The sequence below is a fragment of the Cynocephalus volans genome, chromosome 1 (assembly GCF_027409185.1).
Source record: "Cynocephalus volans isolate mCynVol1 chromosome 1, mCynVol1.pri, whole genome shotgun sequence".
Classification (NCBI taxonomy): Eukaryota; Metazoa; Chordata; class Mammalia; order Dermoptera; family Cynocephalidae; genus Cynocephalus; species Cynocephalus volans.
The window spans coordinates 249,692,991-249,715,750 of record NC_084460.1 but is presented as its reverse complement, the minus strand read 5'-3'; the positions used below and the strand labels follow the sequence as shown (position 1 = coordinate 249,715,750).

General features: G+C 36.5%; 1 protein-coding gene across 1 annotated transcript in view; it reads left to right on the top strand.

Annotated features, from left to right (window-relative positions):
* FRZB (frizzled related protein) overlaps positions 1-13,536 on the top strand; it is a 35,975-nt gene extending 22,439 nt beyond the window's left edge. Inside the window, exons 3-6 of the mRNA XM_063102802.1 lie at positions 4,566-4,631; positions 8,351-8,555; positions 8,947-9,010; positions 12,016-13,536. Of these exons, the coding sequence (XP_062958872.1) occupies positions 4,566-4,631; positions 8,351-8,555; positions 8,947-9,010; positions 12,016-12,132 (452 nt within the window). The 3' untranslated portion in view covers positions 12,133-13,536. The remainder of the gene's footprint in view (positions 1-4,565; positions 4,632-8,350; positions 8,556-8,946; positions 9,011-12,015) is intronic.
* Positions 13,537-22,760: the final 9,224 nt, after the last annotated feature.

Here is a 22,760-nt window from a genome sequence, read left to right as displayed (position 1 = left end):
TGTCCGTATCCTCTTCTGGACTGTCTGTATTGCTCATCATGTGTCTTACATGCCTATTGCAGAGCCCAGAATATAGCAGATGCTCAATAAATATTTGTAAAATGAATGAATTTGTATGTGACTGAAAAAGTTCAATAAATGTTTGTTCTCTTTCCCTTTCCCATCTCGTATTTAGAGAAGCATGGATATTCCAGGGTTGTGGAGTCAGAGGACATTATCACTATCATTTCTACAGAAGAACAGCAAATTCATGGTGTGATGAATGTTAACAGATGTTTAAAATTATATAAGGACATGACCACGGGCACCTCTTGTAGGCAGTTGAAAATTCATATAGATCTGGATCTCAATGAAGAAGTTAAGGATATAGATCTTAAAATTATAAAAATTAATTTTAATTGTTTTGGGCAGCTGGTCAGTAAGGGGATCCAAACCCTTGACCTTGGTGTTATAACACCATGCTCTATACAACTGAGCTAACCAGCCAGCCCAAAATTTATTCTTTGTTTCTTTTAAAACTTGTTTTATTATGCTCTTGTGTTTCTTAAAATGGAGGGAAAAAGGACAAGTGGTTTTCAGGGGTCAAATGCCAGGATATAAAACATACAGTGCATTTGGCACAAATTAAAATTATTTAAACTCTGATCTGATGATAAAGGGTCAGTCTGGAAAGAATTACAATGAAAACTGTAACACAAATAGAACTGTATTTTCTTTTCCACCCCCTCTCCATACTTTTTGACAATAAATCTTGAGCACAGGTCTAAGGTCTTTTATAGAAAAAGCAGAAAAATATCCACGCAAAGATAGTAGTCTTTCAAAGCTATGGTACATGAAAGGTTATGGAGTTTTTGAATCTGGTGAAGTTAATTATAGTCTTCCAGCTCTGGATGAGACCCAAGAGAGTTTAATTTCAAACAAAGGTCAGGGCTAGTTATAAAGTTGTATCACCCGTAAGCTTGAACTCAAAGAAGTTCGCATTAAATTGTGAAGGTCCAGTGAGTATCACATGTCATAATTATATCAGGTACTTAGAATGCTATAGATCTTGTAAGAGCATGTCAAAAATACTATTATCCCTATGTGCTTTTGATAAATGAGCCTATTTATATGAGCAAAACTGACTAAAGAAGGATGTGATCATTTCCCAGCTCTGAACTATGTAAGAAGCCTCACTGTGGAGACACTGAGGCTGTTCACTGCTCAGGCACTGCAATGTACCAGGGGGCATTTCTCCTGAGTGGCAGACCAAGTTCTATGGAGCTTTGGGCATGTTAACTTTGCAAACTCACATTTGTACTAGGGTGATTAACTCATGTTTGTACTAGAAAAATAAACAGTCTTCAGTTTCATTAGCAGAGAAGTGGGAGATCATTGAGAGTGGCTGAAAGCATCCAGCGAGAGGAGTGAGGGAACGTTAGAAGACCTGAAGCCAGTTGCCTGGTAGTGGCATGTGGTTGAGCATGGGAGGTCGCGCTGCACCCTGTCCCACAGTTCAGGATGTTACATTTAATTCTAGATTTAGAGGTGAATGAACTGCTAATATTAAAACTTTGCCCACATTTGAAGATCTCTCTGTCACTTCCTAGCCTATTTTTTCTAAGCCAGCTCCTTTAACCTTTTTAATATTTTTTCCCTCAGATAAAGACAAAACAAAAAATAACTGTTGCAGTCTGACTTAGGGTGGCAGGCACAAAAAATGTAATGACACATGCAGCGTATCCCTCTGATTCTTTGCAATTTCCCAGTTCTTAGATTTTCGGGAATATATGAAGGTACTTCAAAAAGTTATGGAAATTTGTATTATCTTTTAATTCTATTTTTTTATGAACTTTTTTTTTTTTTTTTTAAAGGTGACCAGTAAGGAGATCTTAACCCTCGACTTGGTGTTGTCAGCACCACGCTCTCCCAAGTGAGCTAACCGGCCATCCCTATATAGGGATCTAAACCCGTGGCCTTGGTGTTACCAGCACCACACTCTCCCAAGTGAGCCAAGGGCCGGCCCTTTTTTTACGAACTTTTTGAAATACCTTATATATGCAGTTGTGTGTAAACATAATTTAGCAGATGGATAATGCTTTAGACCTACTACTCTAAGATACACTTTCCATGAACTCCCTCAGATATGTTTGGGTTGAGTAGGCATAAGTAAGTGAAAGGAAGCTCTTCCATATATGAGCCTTGTGGATATAAAATTCCACTCTTTATTACTGTTATTTTATTGAGCTATTAGTTACGTGAACTAGATAGATATTTGCTTATAGCAAGAGCTAGGGGTTTGGCATGGAAAGGGCTCATATACTCATATATAGTATGACACTGACTCGGAAGAGACCAGCAGGAGTAATAAGTGCATTGCAGGTGAGCAAAATTTAGTCTCAAGAATATAATAGCTTTGCTCATTAGCTATTAGGTAATACTCTAGCTATGTATATGTGGTTGTATACATAGCTATGTAAATACCTACTTGAAATCTTCCTAAATAACTTTCTAATATAATAATAATAATAATAAAACTCTACCTGGGAAGTGTTATGAAATCCATTTGTTTATGCTTCAAGCAAAGTTATATGGGTAACAACATTAAATTAGATTCATTTCAGTGATGGTTGCTGTATATACTGCCAATACTTTTTTATTAGCTCGTGTGCATATTTCTGAAGAACTATAAATGTGTACGTAATTTATCTACATGCATTATTTTTGATAGAAATCTATATTTAAATAGAAAAATCACAAGTTCATATCTGTGTATGAAGATAATTTGTTAATCAAAGACCATAGCATTTATTTCTTTAGCAATATGCTCAAGAACATCTCTCTTAAAAAGTCTGTAACCTTTTAGTCCAAAATGAAACAACTCTACAAAAAGCCAAGAACTGGATAACTGTCCATTTTCTTTTAAAATTATATTAAGTGAAACAAGTCAGGCACAGAAAGAGTAATACCACATGTTCTCACTTATTTGTGGGAGCTAAAAATAAATAAACACACAAACAAAGGTTGGGCTGGGAAGAAGACACAACAATCACAATTCCTTGAACTTGTTTGTTGAGACAAGTGAATAGATATGATGTGGGGGGGGGGAGGGAAGAACGGGTCAAGGGTCAAGAAAGTCAACTACAACGTATATTGAGAAGTTAAAACAATAAAAATAAATAAATAAATGGGAATACAAATGTTATGCTAATAAGAAAGTTATTTTTCGAGTAGTTTTCTTCAAAATAGCAACAAGCACTGATGTTACCCATTGTTGATTGGGCTTTGTTATTCCCTGCAGAGCAAGGGAAGGTGCAGTGTGTCTCACTGAGAAACTCTCACTTCTCTCAGGGGCGAGAACAACAGTTGCTGGCACTACCTATTCACAACAGAGATGTTTATTTCTGGAACTTAAAGCTGGCAGGCAGAGTGCTGCTCTCCTCGGGACTGCTACTTTAAAGCATGTTATCTACAAGTTCAATTGGAAATAGAATTTGTTTTGTTTAGAAAATACAATATCAAGTGGTCAGCATAAGCTTCTGCCTTTATTGGTCTCCATTTGGTTTGTTGGCTGCTTTTCTCCAATTCATGCATTCTTCTTTCCCTTTTTCTGTGTCAAAATAGAAGAAAGATATACCATTTAATTTTTAATGATGTTTTCTCAGGGTTACCATTTTAAGAAATCTTTATATATAATCTAATATTTTCTAAGGTAATGGTGTGTTATTTTCTATTTTTATATTGGTTTTAAAGACAATTTGCCATCCTTGTGACATATATTTCTTAGCTAAGTATTCTTGGCAGTGTAGTCCTTCTAGAAAAGGTATAATAATCTACTCTCCAAGATGTTAAATGATCTATCCTATAGATTAAACATTTTGAGATGATTAGAACTTTTATTACATACATCTATATTACATAAAATATGTGTCCTGGTCACTACTAACCAGATTATTTTCAAACATGAAATTTCTCTTTTCAAAACACGTGCATAATAATTTCGTACAACATGTATAAAAATACCATTGAGTTAAGTGGCAACTGTCCTACCTATAGAAGGGGCTCACTGCCCCCTTCTTAGGAACTTCATTGAGTTTACTGGGTTCTAGTAATATCTGCTTGTCTTCTTGAATTGCTTTTGGGTCCAGGAGCTAATATTTGGAGGAGTCCTGTGTATCTGTAAACAGTCCATGAATGTTAGACGGTACTGCACAGGGGTAAACCAGCTGCCTGAGCATGAGCAGAAAATCGCCTCTCAGTAGGCATTCACTCTGCTTCAGTCAGCACCAGGCCTGCCTCCTTCAGGATTCAGAGGCCATACTCTTCTCATGCTTGGGGGCAACAGTGTTTCCTCAGGATCTGGGTGGTTTGTTAGAAAGTGGGAGCTTGTGAACATACTGACATTGAATAAGAGGCTATGTGGATAGAATGAACATGAATGTAGTTCCAGGAGAAAGAGATCAGACACATAGAATTATGAAGCACTTTCTCACCACCAAATTCACATCTAGTCTTACCAAAAAATGTGAGTAAACAAAAGAAAGCTAATATTGAAGATCTGCTTATGACTAAAATGTATTTTTCAGAACGCTGCAAATGTAAGCCTATTAGAGCTTCACAGAAGACCTATTTCCGGAACAATTACAACTACGGTAAGGATAACTTCATGGCTGATGTATAAACTACTGTGTTAGTAAAGGCATGGGTGTGTGTGCGTTTGTGCACGTGTAAGTGAATTGAGCCATTTAAGAATAAGGCTTAGAAACAAAGAAGGAAAGTTTTTAAAAACTTAGGCCCCCAATCCCAACCAATTAAGATGTCTCATGTGGGCAAAACTCTTAACAAATGCTTAATTTTGAAGCATATCAAGCAGCATTGTTGGCATCTTAGAATCATGCAATTAAATACATAGTGATAAATTTCAAAATAGAGGGGACTCTTCTCTGTCAAGGAGGCTGAGGAGCATTTGGGCTGAAGTGTATGGAGCTGCATGGGCCACAAGTTGTGCTTCACTGGGGTGAACAGAAGAGCACTCTGCATAGAAATGATTAAAAGAGTCAAACTTGGTATCGTCAGTCAGTTTGTCTCCTGAAAAAACATTGACAGAGTTGGAAATGAACACTTGTAGAAGTTGTTCATATTCAGTTAAGGAGAAGTTTTGTTATATAGCTTTACCTAAAAATTTGACATTCTGATAACTAAATATTAATTGAAGAGCTACCTATCCAAATGTAGCTGATAAACTTAATTGAAGGATGAAAAAGCCTGCTGTTTTTGTGCCAGGAACTGTGCTAAGTGGTTTTCATACACTATCTTATATAATTTTCTCAACTGCCCCATGAGATGTAGTATTATCCTGATTGTATCAGTGATTATTGAAACTAAGTTGTCCTTTCTTTGATTGCTCATACTGTACTTTTGTGTACTGGTGTGTTTCAGAGTCATAAATATAGATTATCATTATATTTAGAAGGGGCAGTTAATAGTTTCCCAGTTAATAAATGAAGGACTAATTTATTTACTGTATTCCACAGACATTTTATTTTGACTTTTTTCTAGTATCTATGAGATTAATAAAAGTTATGTTTCTATTTCTGCAGAATACTATTGATGGCAAGTCAACTAGTAAATATGAAGATTAAATAGACTTTTAAAGTGAACTTTATTATTAAAATGAGTTTTATTATTGTGTTTACATGCCTTAGTTTAAAGAATATCGAATATATAAAGCAGACTATACTTTTGAGACTTGAAAGAAATGGGCAAGATTTTGTAAGAGTAATTTTTGATATCTTTGAAAATCCTGTGGATTAAAAAGTATAATGTAGAAAATTCTGTGTAGTTAAATCTCTTTAAAATAAATGCACCTAGTTTCCCAAGTTATTCTTCAGTGTAATAAATTTTTACTTTTTGCTTAGTACATGTCTTAAATGGAATCTAGCTCTTCTTAGCCAATCATGGGCACACTTTCCAAGGTTGAAAGGTTGTGTTTATCTAAAGTCAAATGCTAAGAAGTCAAAGACCTATTCCTATACAAATTGATGTGAAAAACCTCAGGGAATAGAGAAGTCTTAATTTTTAGAAGATTGGCTTTTTAAGACTGAAAAATGCTTATATGAACTTTAAGTACTGTTACTTTAAAAAATAAAAACATAATAAAATTTTTGTATCAAGGAAAATTAGTGGTATTTATTACTTATTTATTATCAAATTTTACTTTATCCAACTTCCTTAGTGCTACAGTGGTTGGTGTTTTTATTTTTGTTGAAAGTTGAAATACCAGTGGTTACAAGTCACAGAAAGAAATGGTCGTACCAGTCACAGAAAGAAAAAGGGTAAACTTATAGTTTCTTTGGGAAGGCAGACACTCAAATGATTATAGAAGGAACAACTCTTAAAAGGAAATAATTTTTTACTTCCAAAATATGTTTATTTTAATCTTCTATATCTGCAAGTGTCTACAGAAAAGACAGTGGGGGAGGGGGCAATGGATAATTCAGACAAAACGTCTGCTTCATTCAGATTATTTTAGTTAAAAAACTCTAGAGCTTTAACAAAATTACTTGAATAATAAAGTAGGTCTTGTGGAGAGATATTTATTTTGGAGTGGGTACATGTGCTAAAAATTTCTAATGAAAATAGTAGACACACTGGGTAAATAAATCATTAGTTTGAGAACATTTGCACAGCTCACTAATCTCTAATAGTTGATGGATGCTATGAAGCATATTCACTTAAGCCAGGACACAAAAAAATGTCTGCTAGCTAGGGTTGAGAATTAATCATCTGATTCTCCCAAATGGCATTTCCAGAAGGGCGATCTTATCTTTTGTTAAAATATAGCATAGAGAGCATATGAACAGAAAGGGATTCCACTTGCAAATTCAACCAAGCAGGGACAGCTGGGCAGTTATATTTTGTTTGCTGCAAGTTCTCATACTTACAACAACTAATTCTCTGCAGAATGAAATACCCGTGAAGCAAAAATAAGGTTTAGTCTTAAAGTTTTTAGAATTAGTAATTTAATTTCTGTTATACATGTGTTATACTGGTGGAATATTAAGTTTTTGTGATGGAGTTGGAGCATTGATGGGGGAATGATTTCTTAGCTGGCTTTATAGTTTCATGGGTTACTTTTTCCCCCCAATCTTTTGTAGTTCAAAACCCCTAAAATATGTGGGAAGGTCCTTAGATGAAAGTGCTTTGCAGTTATGTGCCTAAGAAGCTTTCAAAAAGTGGATTCATTTGGATAAATTGTGTTTTCCTCTGTATAACGTCATTGAACTTGAGCAATGAGGGTACCTGGGAAAATGCCATTGGCTTCTTACTAATTGACATTTTTACTTCTTTCTCAGCTTTTAAAAACTTCTCCTTAAAAAGTTCATTTACCACAAGCAGGAATTTAAAGAATTTGGCTCTTCCAAAGCGGAGAGATGAAGAAAAGAAGCAGATCTATATTTTCTAGATTCGAACTCAAATACTTTGACTTTACTACTGAAGGCAATTTGTTTTTATATTGAGAAATGAAGCTGAATCTTGTGCGAAAAAATTGAGTGCCAGTATATCCATTGAGAAAGGGAGATTAATGCAATTGACATGTTAGAACATATTACATGGCACATGAGGGAAAGGAATGTTGGAGTGTCCGACTTCAAAGCAGATGGAGGAAACAAGGTCTAGTGATGATGATTTTTATTCAAGTAGAAAATGTAGTATAGCTAAAGAAGAGTATAGAAGTTGATTTGTACTGAAACAAAGGAAGAAAGAAGCTAATGTCTAAACAGTTAGCTAAGATGGGGAAGGTGATAGAATTGCAGGACCAGTTTGGGAACACTGTTGAACAGGACAATTTTATAACACTAAAATGACCCCAAACTCAAGAAAATCTGTTAATAGACCTGATGGAAAATGCTGGTGAGGAAGCAAAGCATATTTGAGTACTAGGTCTTTACATACAGTGAAATTCATATAATTTAAATTCCTGTTGGCAGCAAGTAGAACTGCACACACGCCTTTACGCATTCAAAATGAAATTCTGGAGGAAAATTATATCAGCTCAAGCTTGATTACTAGATGGATTTCTCAGAATGAAACATGCAGACAAATATGCATATACACAAAGAAATATATATGTACACACATTGGAAGGGGATCACGACCGAGCATTATGGGGGCAGGTGTGTTGTTTAATATGTCACTTACTACATCTAAGGCAAAAATCTGGTTGACTTTTTCTGTTCATTCATTCAGCATCAAGTAGATAGAAATTGACTAGAAAGAAGCCTACTGTTTTTTTTTTTTTTTTTTTTTTTTAATGGGACACATATTGTTTGTCATATTATTACATCAGCTTTATTGTCTTTTATCTCAGTCATTCGGGCTAAAGTTAAAGAGGTAAAGACAAAGTGCCATGATGTGACTGCAGTAGTGGAGGTGAAGGAGATTCTGAAGTCTTCTCTGGTAAACATCCCAAGGGATACCATCAACCTTTACACCAGCTCTGGCTGCCTATGTCCTCCACTTAATGTAAATGAGGAATATATCATCATGGGCTATGAAGATGAGGAACGCTCCAGGTAATTCACTCCTTAAGGATTCAGAATAATTTTTCTGCCTGTCCTACTCTCCCTATTTTTCTCTCTAGAAATCTTACTCTGATATTCTTATCTTGGGATCTGTCTGTCTTGGTTACAGATCGATTTTAGTAGGATTTCTAAATTTCACATATTGGAGAGAAAAGTGTATGTGTGCAATTTATGGGTATGCATTTTTCTGGGGCTATAACTTCATTTGTTTCTTAAAGGGGTTCATGACTCCCAAATGGTTATGAATTACTGTTCTAAAACTTGGCTGTCCTATTCTAGAATAAATATGTGTATGAGTCTTTCTTGGCACTGATTCCTTGTATTTTTCAGTAATATGTTTGTTTTAATTTTTGAAAAATGGTTGCTTCTTTAAAAAATGCAGATTACTCTTGGTGGAAGGCTCTATAGCTGAGAAATGGAAGGATCGACTTGGTAAAAAAGTTAAGGTAAGCCTATATTTTATATTCAAAGTAATACACAGAAAACAAGAGTAGAAAACCAGTTCTCTTTCATTTAAATGAAATAGCAGCCCTCAATTACATGAGAAATATTAAAAACCTGATATACATATATTATCTACTTAACTCTAAGAAGTGAGTGTCTTTAATGTCTCTTTCATGTAAGGAATGAGTTCCCTGTATGTATATCACAGATCTAACTACAGTTGCCCTAAATTCTCTTAAGGAGTCCCCCTGTAGTTGTCCTGGTAGGGTGGCCGCATGTTCTCATTAGGGCTCCAGGCTCCTTACGGCATACTGCTCTGCCATTTTTAAGTTTATTGCTTCCATACTTATGTGCTCCTGGAGGTCACAAGAAGGCCGCTCCACCTCCAGCATCACAACTACATTTCAGGCAGAAAACAAGGTTGGGTAAAATAGATTTCCAAGAGCTCCACCCAGCAGCGTAGGACTGCTGGTCAGGACTGGGTGTCATGTGCCTCCCCAGCTGTAAGAGAGGCTAGGAAATGTAATGTTTTGACTGAGCATATTGCTTTCTTCAATAAATTGCAGTTTGGTGAGAAGAGGAGGGAAAAAATGATGGTTAGAAAATACCATTGTTGTTCAATGCACAGACACCAATTTCTGTGTACAGGGTGCAGACACTTAAATCCACATGTGAGAGATCTGACCAAATTAGGTTCTTAGAATGTAATGTAGCTTTATTTTTAAGCCAATGACTCTTAGATTCTGAAATTGATACATTAAAAAAAAGTCACGTAGTAAATTATTTTAGAAGGTTTCATTTCTCCTTACTGCACTAAGCAAATTTGTTTCAAATGAAAGAATGTCCAGGAAAAGAATAGGTGTTCAGAGAATCTAAAAGGATATGTGCTGGGTGGGGGGAGTGGGAACTGTACCAAACATAATACGTCCTCTTCCTTCTGTGAGTTTGAAGGCTTGGGAAACATTTACTGGATAAGTTAAACACCCCTGGGCAGTTTATCTTATACATCTGGCACTTGACACAGTGGACACATTTGGGTTTAAGTGACCTACAAAAATGTAGAGGGCATTATCTTGTAGGGAGAAACTACCCTCCAGTAAGTTCTTTTTTCCTCCAGTACATTTGTCAAAAGTGAGATGCATTTTAAGTTCAGACTTGTGGGCATTCTCCATTTGCATCTCTCTTCAATTAGTTTTGTTTTTATTAATGAAAAAATGGCTCTTCTTCGGTATGCTGGAATCTTACTGTCCTTTTAATTTGGTTTTCTGTTTGCTAATGCAGAGCAGGAATTTGTCCTAAATTCCTGTACCAGTTGGAAGAGCTTTCAATATCCCTGCTGCAAAGCATGTAGCAAGCCTTACTGCTCCTCTTTTGGTACCAAAACAATATTATGTTGTTGACAGAACACATGGCTTGTTTGTCCTGTTTCTTAGTAAGGCGAACCTTTCCCATTGCTTTCTACAGTGGACATAGAGTTGTTACTGTGAGATCGTTTATATTCTCAGTCTGGATTTAAACATGCTAAACAGAATAAACCAATAACTTGAACGACTTTTAATTCATATGCAGATACTCAGAGCTGAATGGTTTGGGTGAAAAATCTCTTTTGGCTTGAATTATTGAGATCATTATTTTAGTTTTCTAGTCAATTCAAGGATGTAAAAAAAAAGAGTCTTGTGGAGGATGTTAGTTTTTTTTTTTTTTTTAAATCAGAGTTGCCCTTTTTAGCTGTTTTTTGCTCTCAGCAGATAGATCTAGAATTTAAAAAATACCTTTTTATGGTTTTTCTATGCAAATGATTGTTTACCTAAGTCTCTGTTATAGCAGACCGTTCAAATCAAGATATTTGATCTGCCTTGTGGAGCTGAGAATCAGACTTTTCTTAAAATATAAAAACAAGATTATGGAGTAAAATGTATTGAAATAATTATTTTCAGTGATAGAAAATAATGGCTAATTTATTATGTGCTAAGCACTTTATACATTTTTCATCAATCTTCAGAATAGTCTTATAAGCAGATTAATTCCAATGTATACATGATGAAAATGAGGTCTAGAAAATTCAAGAAACTTCTCTTGGTATGTGATGAAGTTAGCATTTTAATTTGGGCCATCTGGCATTAGCTCTTTGCTACTTAGGTTGGCCCCTGGACCAGGAACATAGGCACCACCTAAGAGCCGATTTATTTATCCAAATCTTGGCCCCCACCCCAGACCTAGCGAAGGTTAAAACCTGCAATTTTAACAAGATCTCCAGGTGATTTTTATGTTCATTGAAGTTTGAGAAGTATAGCTATAGTCTTTATACACCTATATACCCATAATATAACTTCCATTTATTATATTACATGTAAACATTGACATTGTTAAAATGAAATATTAGTAAACTTGATTGCGATTGTTAAAAATATCGATAATGCCTGCTTTGTAGAACTTAGAATAAGGGCTGGACCTTGTCTGTTTTGTTTGTTGCATTTGGTAGATATTACTTAGTAAAATATTTTCAAAAGACCGTATGCCTTCAAAAAATTTCTTTTTCTTTTTTTACTGCTCAAGTCACACAGGTTTTAAAAGGCTATGTTATGTGTCTTGAGAGAGGAGGAGGAAAAATAGCCTTTCCTTCAAATTATCTATATAAATCTATCATTTGTTCAGCACCTATGAAGCACCAGACCTGTGTGCGTTACCTCAGGAAATACCCAAAATTTACGTAGATATTTGTATCATCATTTACAGATATGGAAATTTAAAGTTTAAGGTTTGATATAAAAACATTACTGACTATATTATAGATGGCCAACTTTGTACTTTTTAAAATCAGATAATTCTGTTCATATAACATCAGTTTCATTGTTACTCAGGGATATGAATTTTATATTTTGGAAAAGTAGTAAAATGCCTTAGGGATCTGACTTTGCAGTCTTACCCAGTTGTTAGAATCACAGAAATGATGACCCTTGTTGATATGTGCACGTGGCTATTTTTTTTTTTTTTTTAAATTTTACAGCGCTGGGATATGAAGCTCCGTCATCTTGGACTGACTAAAAGTGATTCTAGTATTACTGATTCTACCCAAAGTCAGAAGTCTGGCAGGAACTCTAACCCCCGGCAAGCACGCAACTAAATCCTAAAATGCAAAAAGTAACATCAGTGGACTTCCTATTAAGACTTGCATTGCTGGACTAGCAAAGGAAAATTGCACTATTGCACGTCATATTCTATTGTTTACTACAAAAATCATGTGGTAACTGATATTACTTCTATTTTTCTCTTGTTTTCTGCTTCTTCCCCCTGGCCCCACTTTTTTTTTTTTTTTTTAATGGGCTGGGGACAGATACTTAAATATGTTTTCTATTTCACTAATCATAGGAATACTGTTCTTTTGCAGTAATAATAAATTAAACATTGTTGGTACCAGGACCTGTTTGCTGGTGTCCCCAGATGTTAATTTACTATTCTGTGCCTGAACTGGGAATGCAATATTGGACAAAAAGAGAGATTTCTGGTATACACAGAAAGCTACATATGCTTTAAAACATCCTCTGCTGATCTAATTACAGCCTGATTTCGTATGACTTTTGGGCATTGTCCTCAATGCTTGGAAAGTTCTAAATGTTTATAAAGGTAAAATGACAGTTTGAAATCAAATACCACATAGGCAAAGCAATCAAACACCAGGAAACATTTATGAAGAAACGACACACAAGATGAGTTGTTTTTGAGATTGGCAGGAAGGAAAATAAATAATGTTAGGAGCTGGGGAAAGAACATTTTGCCTGAGAACACAACTGAAACCAGTAACCGTTGGGGTGTTAACAGTAGCATTGTTTTCCTGGCAATGCATTTGATTTGTTCATGACTATATTAATCAGCATTAGGGATGTGAATTATAACTAGACATCTGCTGTTATCATCATAGTTCTGTTTAATTTGCTTTTTTAAAAATAAACCCATTGGTGGAAGTGTCCCCCCGCCCGCTTCTTTTATAATAAATTGGACTTGCTGTATTGATGAGAAAAAGAAAGTATGTATGCATGTGCACCAGGGTGGTTGTTATTTTTACAAAGTATGTAGCTTTATAAAATGCTGTAGTTTACAGGATGATGAAATGTGCAAGTTGTGTTTTTTTTTTTTTGGTGTGTGTATGTCTGTATTTGTGTACATGTGTCCGTGCACTCACACCCAAGCTGGACTAAACTACAGGCCTGTGCACTGGCCTGCACTTTATCATTGGATTTGTGCTGTTTAATGCTCAGTAACGAATATCTAATAAAAGGAATTATGGTTGTCAGGAGAGAGGTTCTTCTGACTTTTGAACCAAATGCACATTCTCATTACCCAGGCTACAGTGAGATACCAGGAACCATGGGGAACAAATGATGTTTTTACTTCCTTCCTCTAGCAGGATTGCATAGAGCCTGTGCCAAATTACTTGAAATTTCATTCCCTGCAATTTACATATGTGATCATAGTAGAAACAAATTTCTAAGCTATGGTGTGCTGACAATAAAACACTTATGAAGCAAAATTGAGCTGTTTTCTTCTACAAGGGCAATCATGCAAGGATGAAATTCATTCCTGAAAAGTTTCCTAAAATGGTAAATAATTCATCATCATTGCCATCTTCTGGTTGATCCCCAAACCCCAACAGTTTCCCCAATCTCAGAAGACAGAGTTCCCACCTTTGCTTATATGAGAATTGTGTAGTCTTTTGAGCTACTATATGGTTGCTTTCAGATCATTTTGCCATCTGGCCCTTGGGCTATTTTCTCAAATGGCTCAGGGCATGGGCATCTCTTTTTAGATGCTGCTATTGTAGCCTTAAAAAGGTGAGTTTGGGTTTCACAGGGTAGTAATGAAGTGCCACAATGGAGGAACTACACCTTAGAATTTCTCTTCCTGGCATTTGTGCCTCGACTTGAGCTTCGAGGACTGATGAGTGGAAAGCAGAGCCTCTGCCTCATCCTGTTGTCCTTGGGCCTCTCCATGTCAGCTCTGGGAAGATGGGCTAGAATGGACCACAGCAGGTCTGAAAGAACTGATATCTCAAATCCACAAAGTGTCATTAACTCTTCCAAAGTGCAAAGCAATTTTCAAGTGATGAAATATTTTGATGTGCAATGAAAGCCACAGATGTTTCCATCCCCTGCAGGGTGTTTTTGGGGGAAGGGGGGATGTAATTAGTTTCTGTGTAGAAATTTGATATAAATTTGATATCATTTATTCATACATATGCAATTATTAATGAAAGAGGGCCAGATTCTTAGCAGTGTTTTTTACCGCCTTCTATTTTAATGATCTACACTGTCAACGAATGATTTTGCTCATCTATATGAGGCTTCTCAGTTATTTTAAAGTTTCTAATGGTATAATGTCCAGGAATAAAGTACATTTGGTTTTTCAGCCTGATGGCTGTAACATCTTCATTAATAAACTATGTGCAGGCCTCTTGGGGGATGGCATGATTTCATCGTGATGGTCACTTTTCTAATCAGGCTGCAAAACCATTTCTACTCTGTAGTTGCCATAGTACAAAGACATCTCATTAGTGCCTTTCTACAGACTTTTCTTGCATGTTCTAACTTAGAGGCACTAAAAATTTAATATACATGCATCCTTGTAACCTTGAGATTTATAATATTAAAATTTTTTTTTCAGAAGATTTTGTTCACTTGAGGATTTCAATTTTCTTAGCCAAATAAAAGTCAGATGCATGCTGAATAAATGAGCAAAAATTAAAACTTAGATTCTCTTTCATTGGATGCATGGAATATTCTGCTGTGTCACACACAGTGTAATTGATCTGGTGCCATTTGCTGCAGTGAGCATTTGGGGGTGGGGTGGTACAAACCTGTCTTTCCACGTCTGTTACATGTTAAGGCAAATACAAAAGTTACAGTCACTGCAAATAAATAGCACTATTGCCATCTGCAAGAAATTATTTGCTATTACATTTCAAGAAGTAAAATGGATAAAAAAGTCTTTCATGATATTTAGCACTACAAATTTTAACATTTTAATACAAGCATTCAATATATTAAAAAGAAGTAAAGCAGAGATTTCTAATACTGTGTTACTGAAATCCAGTCTCTAGAATTTAAAAATGATTCCCAGCTATATTAATAAAAACAGTATAACCATACCTTTGATAATTATCTCTTTGGGATAATTCATCTAACAGTGACTAGAACTCTAGTCTGTAAAGTAGATATTGTTATTCCAATTTTACAGATGAAAAAATTGAGGATTTAGAACTTCAGAATTATATACCCAGCTGCGCCTCAGACCCTCCTAATCTTATTTTCCAAATTGTGTGTTTCCCACCATTCCAATTGCTGATAAAAAGGTAAATGCAGCCTAATGTCGTGGGGGCGGGGCGGGAGCATAGTGCCAGGCATATAGTGACTACTAATATTTATTTCTTAACCTGAGGTCTACTGACTGCATGTAAGAAATCCCATGTGATGTAGTCCCAACTCTAACCCCCAATACTGTCATTTCACCTCTCCAGTCGTCCTCCCCTACAAAAATCAAAATTCCAATGGAATTATTCACATACAGGTTGGGCAGGTGAATGAGCAATGAAAGAGATTCTTTTGGCAATAATAGTTCAAAGATATGTAGTTTTCAGAAAAAAAAAAGTGGCATTTTTTCCTCTAAGTTTGTTTTTCCTTCAATTTGGAGGACAGTATGGAGTTAATAGTATTCAACAAGGCCTGGAGGGAAGTTGAAATTAAAAGTTGATGGTTACTACACATAAGAGCAGAATGACTACTTTCCACTGGGAGCCCCCATTTCTTGTTTTATCCCTCCCAGCACCAGGTCCTCCATAATCTAGAAAGAATTATTCCACATAACCTAATTCCTCCTGATTTTCTGTCATTAAATATTTCCATTATGATGTGGATTCAACATGTTGCAAGAAAACTAAGCATGTTCTCCTTTGGATAAGATGTAAACATCATTTGTTATGTTTCTACTTTGGTGGGTAGCTGAGAACTCAAGGAGCTGTCTCACGAAGAAGGAAAGGATGAGTTTGGTGAAGTTTATCCAGAAGGAGAGGATTTGTGGACTGTTGAGGCTGACACAGAAATGAAAGAAAATGCAGAAAACTTCCCACTAACCATAGGGATGTGGAGGGGGATGACACCTCTGATACGGTGGTACCGTGGCCACTCTTCCAAACCGCCAGCACCCCTGTCCCCACACACAGCATCATGAAATGGAATTGATGTTATGATTGTAGGGCTGGTCTTGGGAAAGTTTGGTGCATCAGCAAGGATGGGTCAGGGGTGATGTAGGGCGCTTAGGGTTAGAGCTGTTAAATAGTCTGTGAAATGGGGAACAAAGTATTTCTTGTTTATACTGGAAGGTAAAAGTTGATAGGGTTCACTCTAATGTCTTCATTTCTACATCATTTTGATGGTTTGGGAGGAAATCATGACTTCCGAGAGATGGTATTCCTGTATTAAAATTGAAGAGCAGAATTTGAAGTGAATAGTTATGACTTAATTGTGGGAAAATACAGCAAAAGAAGATCAACGTGAACAAAATTTATATTGAAAAACTTTCCCTATGACCTATAACTTAAGTGATATATTAAAGCCTTGAAAAGAACCATGAAGCTCTGAAAATATTATACCCACAAAACTTCATTGTCCTGTCTGCAGGACAGGACACGTTCATCTCTTTACCTCCTGGCCATTCTCACCTATTCCGTCTCTCTTCCTATTGTTTGGCTAATTAAATCAAACACATGCCTGAAGTAAGTATACGCCGAATTCCTAGAAGATCAGACATGAACCAAATAGAAGAATCAGTTTCATGTTCTTTAAATTTCTTAATCAACATCCATGAAGCTTATCTTCTTTCAGATCACCAGCTCAGGCAGTTGTATCCTGCGCTTCTTTTGCCTACACAATATCTGGAAATAGAGCTTTCTTTTTTTTTCAACAAAAACACCTGAGGTCTTTCTTATTCATATGGCTACAAAGTACTTGTGTGATAAATTTTCTGGAACAAAGTAAAAAAGCCCAACATTTATTCCCACCAAATTTCTTTTTATTTATTTATTCATTTGTTTTTTTGAGAAAAAAGTTTTGAACTTGATTTCAATCTCCCATAACAAAGTCTGTCTAAGAAAATGAATGATAGTTACATATTTAAGAAGTTACACAATATATATACAGATTATTTTACCTTAAAATAATTATGTAATGCTTGATTAAAATATTTACATCAATGGTGCTTTGTAGACTTCTTAATAGTCTTTTTTTTTTTTTTTTTTTGACTCTTTAAAAAGATCAACGAAATTTGCAAACCTTTATTTTGGACTGACCAAGAAAAAAGACAGAAATTACTAAAATCAGAATTAAAGCAGGGGCATGGTAGAGCAGTTGCTGCTTCTATTACGCTGAGTGGGCTTTGATGAGAGAGATGTCCTCTTCTTTTTCTGGTCTCTGCTGGTGACTCTCCTTGTGTCACTGCAGTTGAGTATCTGGTGGGCTGCCTGCAGGGTAACCGTGGCTACTGCTGTGGCATTGAGCCACTTTTGCAGCAGCTGTGGCTGAGGCAGTGGCTGTGGTGGGCCACCGTGAGGACATGGTGTTTTTGGCGTGTTCCTTGCCTGTTTCTGGGAGGAGGGGGCTGCCCTCGGGTCCTGCCTTAGGACCCTGGGTGTGTTCTCTGGAACTACAGATTTCCACACTTCTTTTTCCTTAGGGACAGTATTTTGAGTCATTCAATCATTCAAAGTGGCCTCCATACCACACCTTAAATAGAGCTTTGGAGTTAGGACACCTGGATTCCAATTCTCACTGTGTCACTCACTGGCTGTTAAGTCCTCTCTCTGAGTTTCAAGATCAGGAGCAACCAGCTGAGCAAAGCCTGGAGCATAGTACATGCTTCAGAAGTGTCAGAATCATTCCACCTTTTACTCCTGAATACTCTCTGTGAGGTACACAGTTCTCGAACAAGGCCCCAGTGAATGCTTACCAAACCTGGAAGAAAAAGTGGATTTCAAGAGATGCTATGCCCCATTCTCTCTCCTCTATCTTTAAGATGCCAGACTCAAAAAATCCTCTCAACTCATCCCCAAATTGAAGATTGAAATTCTTTTCCTTTTTCTCCAGCAAGGCAGGTGTGGTTAGTGATCATGTGGCATGATCAGGAGATTAGATGGATAATCACTCAATTTTAAAAAAGATAAGATTCTGAAAAAAGCACATAGTACTCAGTTCTACAAATAGATCAGTGATACACACTTACGTTTAATTCCAAATATTATCATTTATTTTGGAAACCAAAGGCTTCTCCAACTGCTTTTGAATACAGAGAATGGTAAACCTACAGGAAATTTAATATCTTCATGTTGATATTTCTACAGAAATGTCAACTTCCAGATCAATTCATTTAATCCTTGAATATTTTAAGTGGAATCAGATTTTTATACTTTACTATCATTCATTGTGAGTAATAGATTATTTCACATAAAAGAGCCAAGCAAGTAAAACAATTTTCTCTTAATGTTATTTGTAAAAGTTTGGCTCTCCAAAAAAGTTATTGTTCGTAGTCTAGGTTAGCAAGAAGAGACCACTTGGAAAGGTATGTGTTTTCAATAAGAACTGAATTTTTGTCAGAGGAACTTCTTGGTGTTTTTCATTTCCTAAGGTGTTCCAGAAGTACTAAAATTATATCGAGACAAAGTGTTTATGTTTCAAAAGTGCAGGCTCTGCATTCCAGGCTACACACTGAGGGTTCTCAAAACAGAGGCAGCTTTTACTGAAACTGGGAAATGAGGATAACTCATAAGGGCTTGGACTAGTCCATACTGGAAAAACAGACGATAACCAATGAGCCAGCTGAAAGAGGAACAACCTAATCCAGGGGTTGGCAAACTTTTCTGTAAAGAGTCCCATAGTAAATATTTAAGGTTTTGTGGGCCCTACAGTCTCAGTGCAACCACACAGCTTTGCCATGAGGCTCAAAAACAGACACTGAAACACATACATGAATGAGCATGGCTGTTTTCCAATAAAACTTTATTTACAAAAGCAGGCAGTGAGCTGGATTTGGCCATGAGACTAGTTTGCCAAGTTTGCCAACCCTCGTGGGCCTATTCGAATGCTTACTAACTAGTTTAAATTACTTTGTCACTTTCTAGACTTAATGAAATTGATGGTTTTGATGGCATAGAGATTTAACTACTAAAAAAGTTGAGTTGTGCTTAAAAAGGACTTTGCCTGAAATCTTACCATTAGAGATTCAGTCTTCTGGGTCAACTATTGTTCTCTTCATGAATCTGCTTAAAATGCAAGGGCTTATGAAATATATCGTCATCATTTCCTTAGTATCAATTATCTTATTAAGTAACTGAGGACGAAAAGGCCCTAGAAGCTGTACGAGAGTACACGTTACCTAAAGTAGGGAAAAGGGCATTAAAAGGAGAGAAAGAGCCATGAAAGAGAGATATCAGCCTCTCTCTCCCCTAACTTAAACAACTAGGCATAGGACCCACTGGCCACCCAATAATACTTTTTTCTTCCTGCAAAGGTGTGTTATTTAGAAATAAAGTCCTGCATGAATGAGTGCCCATGTCCAGACAGAGTACCTGCTTGATTTATGCACACCCATTCAACAAACACCTATTTCGTTGCAAAGGTCAGTGCTAGGAATTGAAGGTAAGAAGTGAAATAGGATGATCCAGCAAGAGAAATCCACACATAATACAAGAATATAGAATCTACAAAAGAAGCAAGAACAAAGGGTCATTCTTTTTAAAAAGTCTCTCGAACTGCTGGTTTAATTTCTCTCTTGTCCCCACTGCCATTCATTTTAACTTGATGTATTGAAATGTGGTCCTAGGGCTAATTATCACTTATTTTTAAAGCTGGCATGCAGGGATAGTGAAAAATTCTAAATATGATTGATAGTTGTCATTTTAAAAAACCTTATTTACTCTTTGCTGTTTCCTTAAAGTTTTCGTTTAAGTTGCTAAAACCAAAAAAAAAAAGATCTTAGGAAGTGTTGCTCGAGCACTAAAACCCTCTTGTGTGTTTAACCTGTTCACCATAAGCTTGATTTACAACAACTTTCTTTGCTTGATGAATCCCACATGCCCCATAATTTAAACATCTTAATGCACCTCTCACTGGAGTACCATTTTATTTGAATGTAAATTGATTCTGAAACTGCTCCCAATCAGAAGTTTGTTTATGATGTACTGTAGTTGAATATGGTCATACTAAGGTTCAATCTGCAAAGTATAGGATTGAGGTTCAATTGCTACCATAATTAACCTAGCTCAGGTTAATTTAACCATAAAATATACACTTTGGCTGACTGTTTCAACTGTTACAAATAAATGAATGGCATGGAGCCTGAGTCACTCAGCAAATGGAATGTGGTTTGTTCATATAAATAGAAAAGAACCTCGAGCTTATTCCTAAATTTGTGCCGCTCTTTTTTTTTTTTTTTTTTGAGAGCTTTGAGGAATTTTTAGTGGAAGGCAAATATGATTTTTGTAGCATTCTAGACTTGAAACCCCACTAACTCTTATCTAGTCCAGGTAAAAATAAATACAAATCATGAAAGATAGTGGCTTATCTGCACTTAAAAAAAAGAGTACACTGGAAGACTTTTACTGATCTCCATTTGTGGATAATTCTGGAGTTTGAAAATAATTTATGCTACTGGCAATCTACACTGTGGGTTTTGGCACAAGAAACATCAAATTATGTGAAATATTAAGCTATAATTATAGAAGTTATGCTTTTCTCCCCCAAGTTCTTGTTCAACACTTTACACTTAAATAGCCAAATTTGAAAGAATTTCGAACTTAGGTTGAATATCATCTTTGTAAGTCTTTGTAAAATTTCAAGTCATAGTTTTCTCTTTCAAGCTCAGGAAGGAGTGAGTTAGCTCCAAATATGCCTGGGTGCAGGTGCTAGCTCTCCTTGGAAAGGGGGTAAACTAACTACAGGTCCTTTGCTTGATCCCCTTCCGAACCATAGCCCAGAGAGTGGGGATAAGTGTTTTGCAGTGATGAGACCAGGATGACTAACAAAACCATGAATAAATGAGAGAACAGGTGCATACACTGTTCTACCCAGACAGGGTAGGCCTGAGCCGGGAAGGGTCCAGGACTCCAAAGAGGATGCTGGCCCACTGGCCCCAGTCTAGCTCACCACAGCCAGAAGCCATGCTTAAGTAGAGCTCTTCCTCTGAAACACAGAGAATGGTGATTTTGACCCAGGTAACCAGGCCTAGCCCGGTTGGACAACTGCTTATTTGTCTCTGAAATTAGGTGTGGCCTTAAAAATTCCTGAGGCTTGGAGTAGACAGAGGCCATAACAATTATTTTCTCTACACCAGGAATTGTGCCATGCTGTAAGCTTCTTACCATGGGAGAAAGGAGAAGAAAACAAAGCTGTCATAATGCCATGCAAATTTCAAAATGTAATATAGTTCTTTACATTTACCTAGCACTGTTAGTCTTAAAGGACACTTGATCATTCATTCATTCACTCAATGACAAGTCTTTACTGAGTGCTACTATGCCATATTAGGTAGTTGGTTTGTATCAAAGTGATATGTAAAACCATTGCACTGTTCTAAGCAGGAGAATAACATCATCAGATTCATGTTTTTAAAAGATTACTCAGACTCTACGGGAAGAACTGATGTGGTGTTATGCTGGAGACCAGCTCTGCAGAATTCGTTGGACCTGAATAGGTGGTGTGGAATAGGATGATGAAAAAAGAAAAAGGCAGACCACAAGTGTGTAGTGCATTCTGGGAAGCCTTGTCAAGCAACCAAAGGTGAACAAACAAGAAATTCCACGGAGCCATGCCACACACACGGGACCCCCTTGTAGCCTGCTGAACAAAGGGTATCACTCCTCAGGCTCCCATGCTGTTCCCTATAGCAGGATGGCTCACGGCAGTGTTAGGGCATGATTAGAGAAAGAAGGCTGTTGCAGTATTCCAGGTGAGAGAAGATGGCAGTTTGGATCAGGCTGGTGGCAGCGATTATTGAGGGAACTGGACAGATTTAAGATACATATTAGACTTTGAAACCATCAGACTCGCTGATGGGATGGACATAGGGAGCTGGGAAAAGAGTCAAAGATGACTTGAGCATTTTCTGACTTGACCCACAGGGTTGATGGTAGGGTGAGGAAGGCCTAGAAAAAGAGAAAAATTGGGTGGGGGTTGGATAAAGAATTCTGATTTGGTTGTGGTAAGTTTGAGATACATATTAGTTGTTTAATTATATCAGTCTGGAACTCAGAAGAAAGCTATTTGTAAAAATTTGGGAGTAACCAACATGTATTTGATAAATATGTGTCGCTTAACAAAAGGGATATGTTCTAAGAAATGCATTGTTAGGTGATTTTGTCATTGTAAGAACATTGGAGAGTGCATTTACACAAACCTAGATGATATAGCCCACTGCACACCTAGGCTATATGGTATAATCTACTGCTCCTAGGATGTAGATCTGTAGAGCATGTTACTGTACTGAATACTGTAGGCAATTATAACATGTGGTATTTGTATATCTAAACATAGAAAATGTACAGCAAAAATACAGTTTTATAATCTTATGGAATCACCATTGTATATGTGGTCTGCTATTGACTGAAACATTGTTATGTGGCTCATGACCATAAAATATATTTCTAACTGTTTATAGTTTCTATTTCTGTTCTTACTGCTGGTCCCTCATTCCGTAATTTAAATGAGGCAAGAC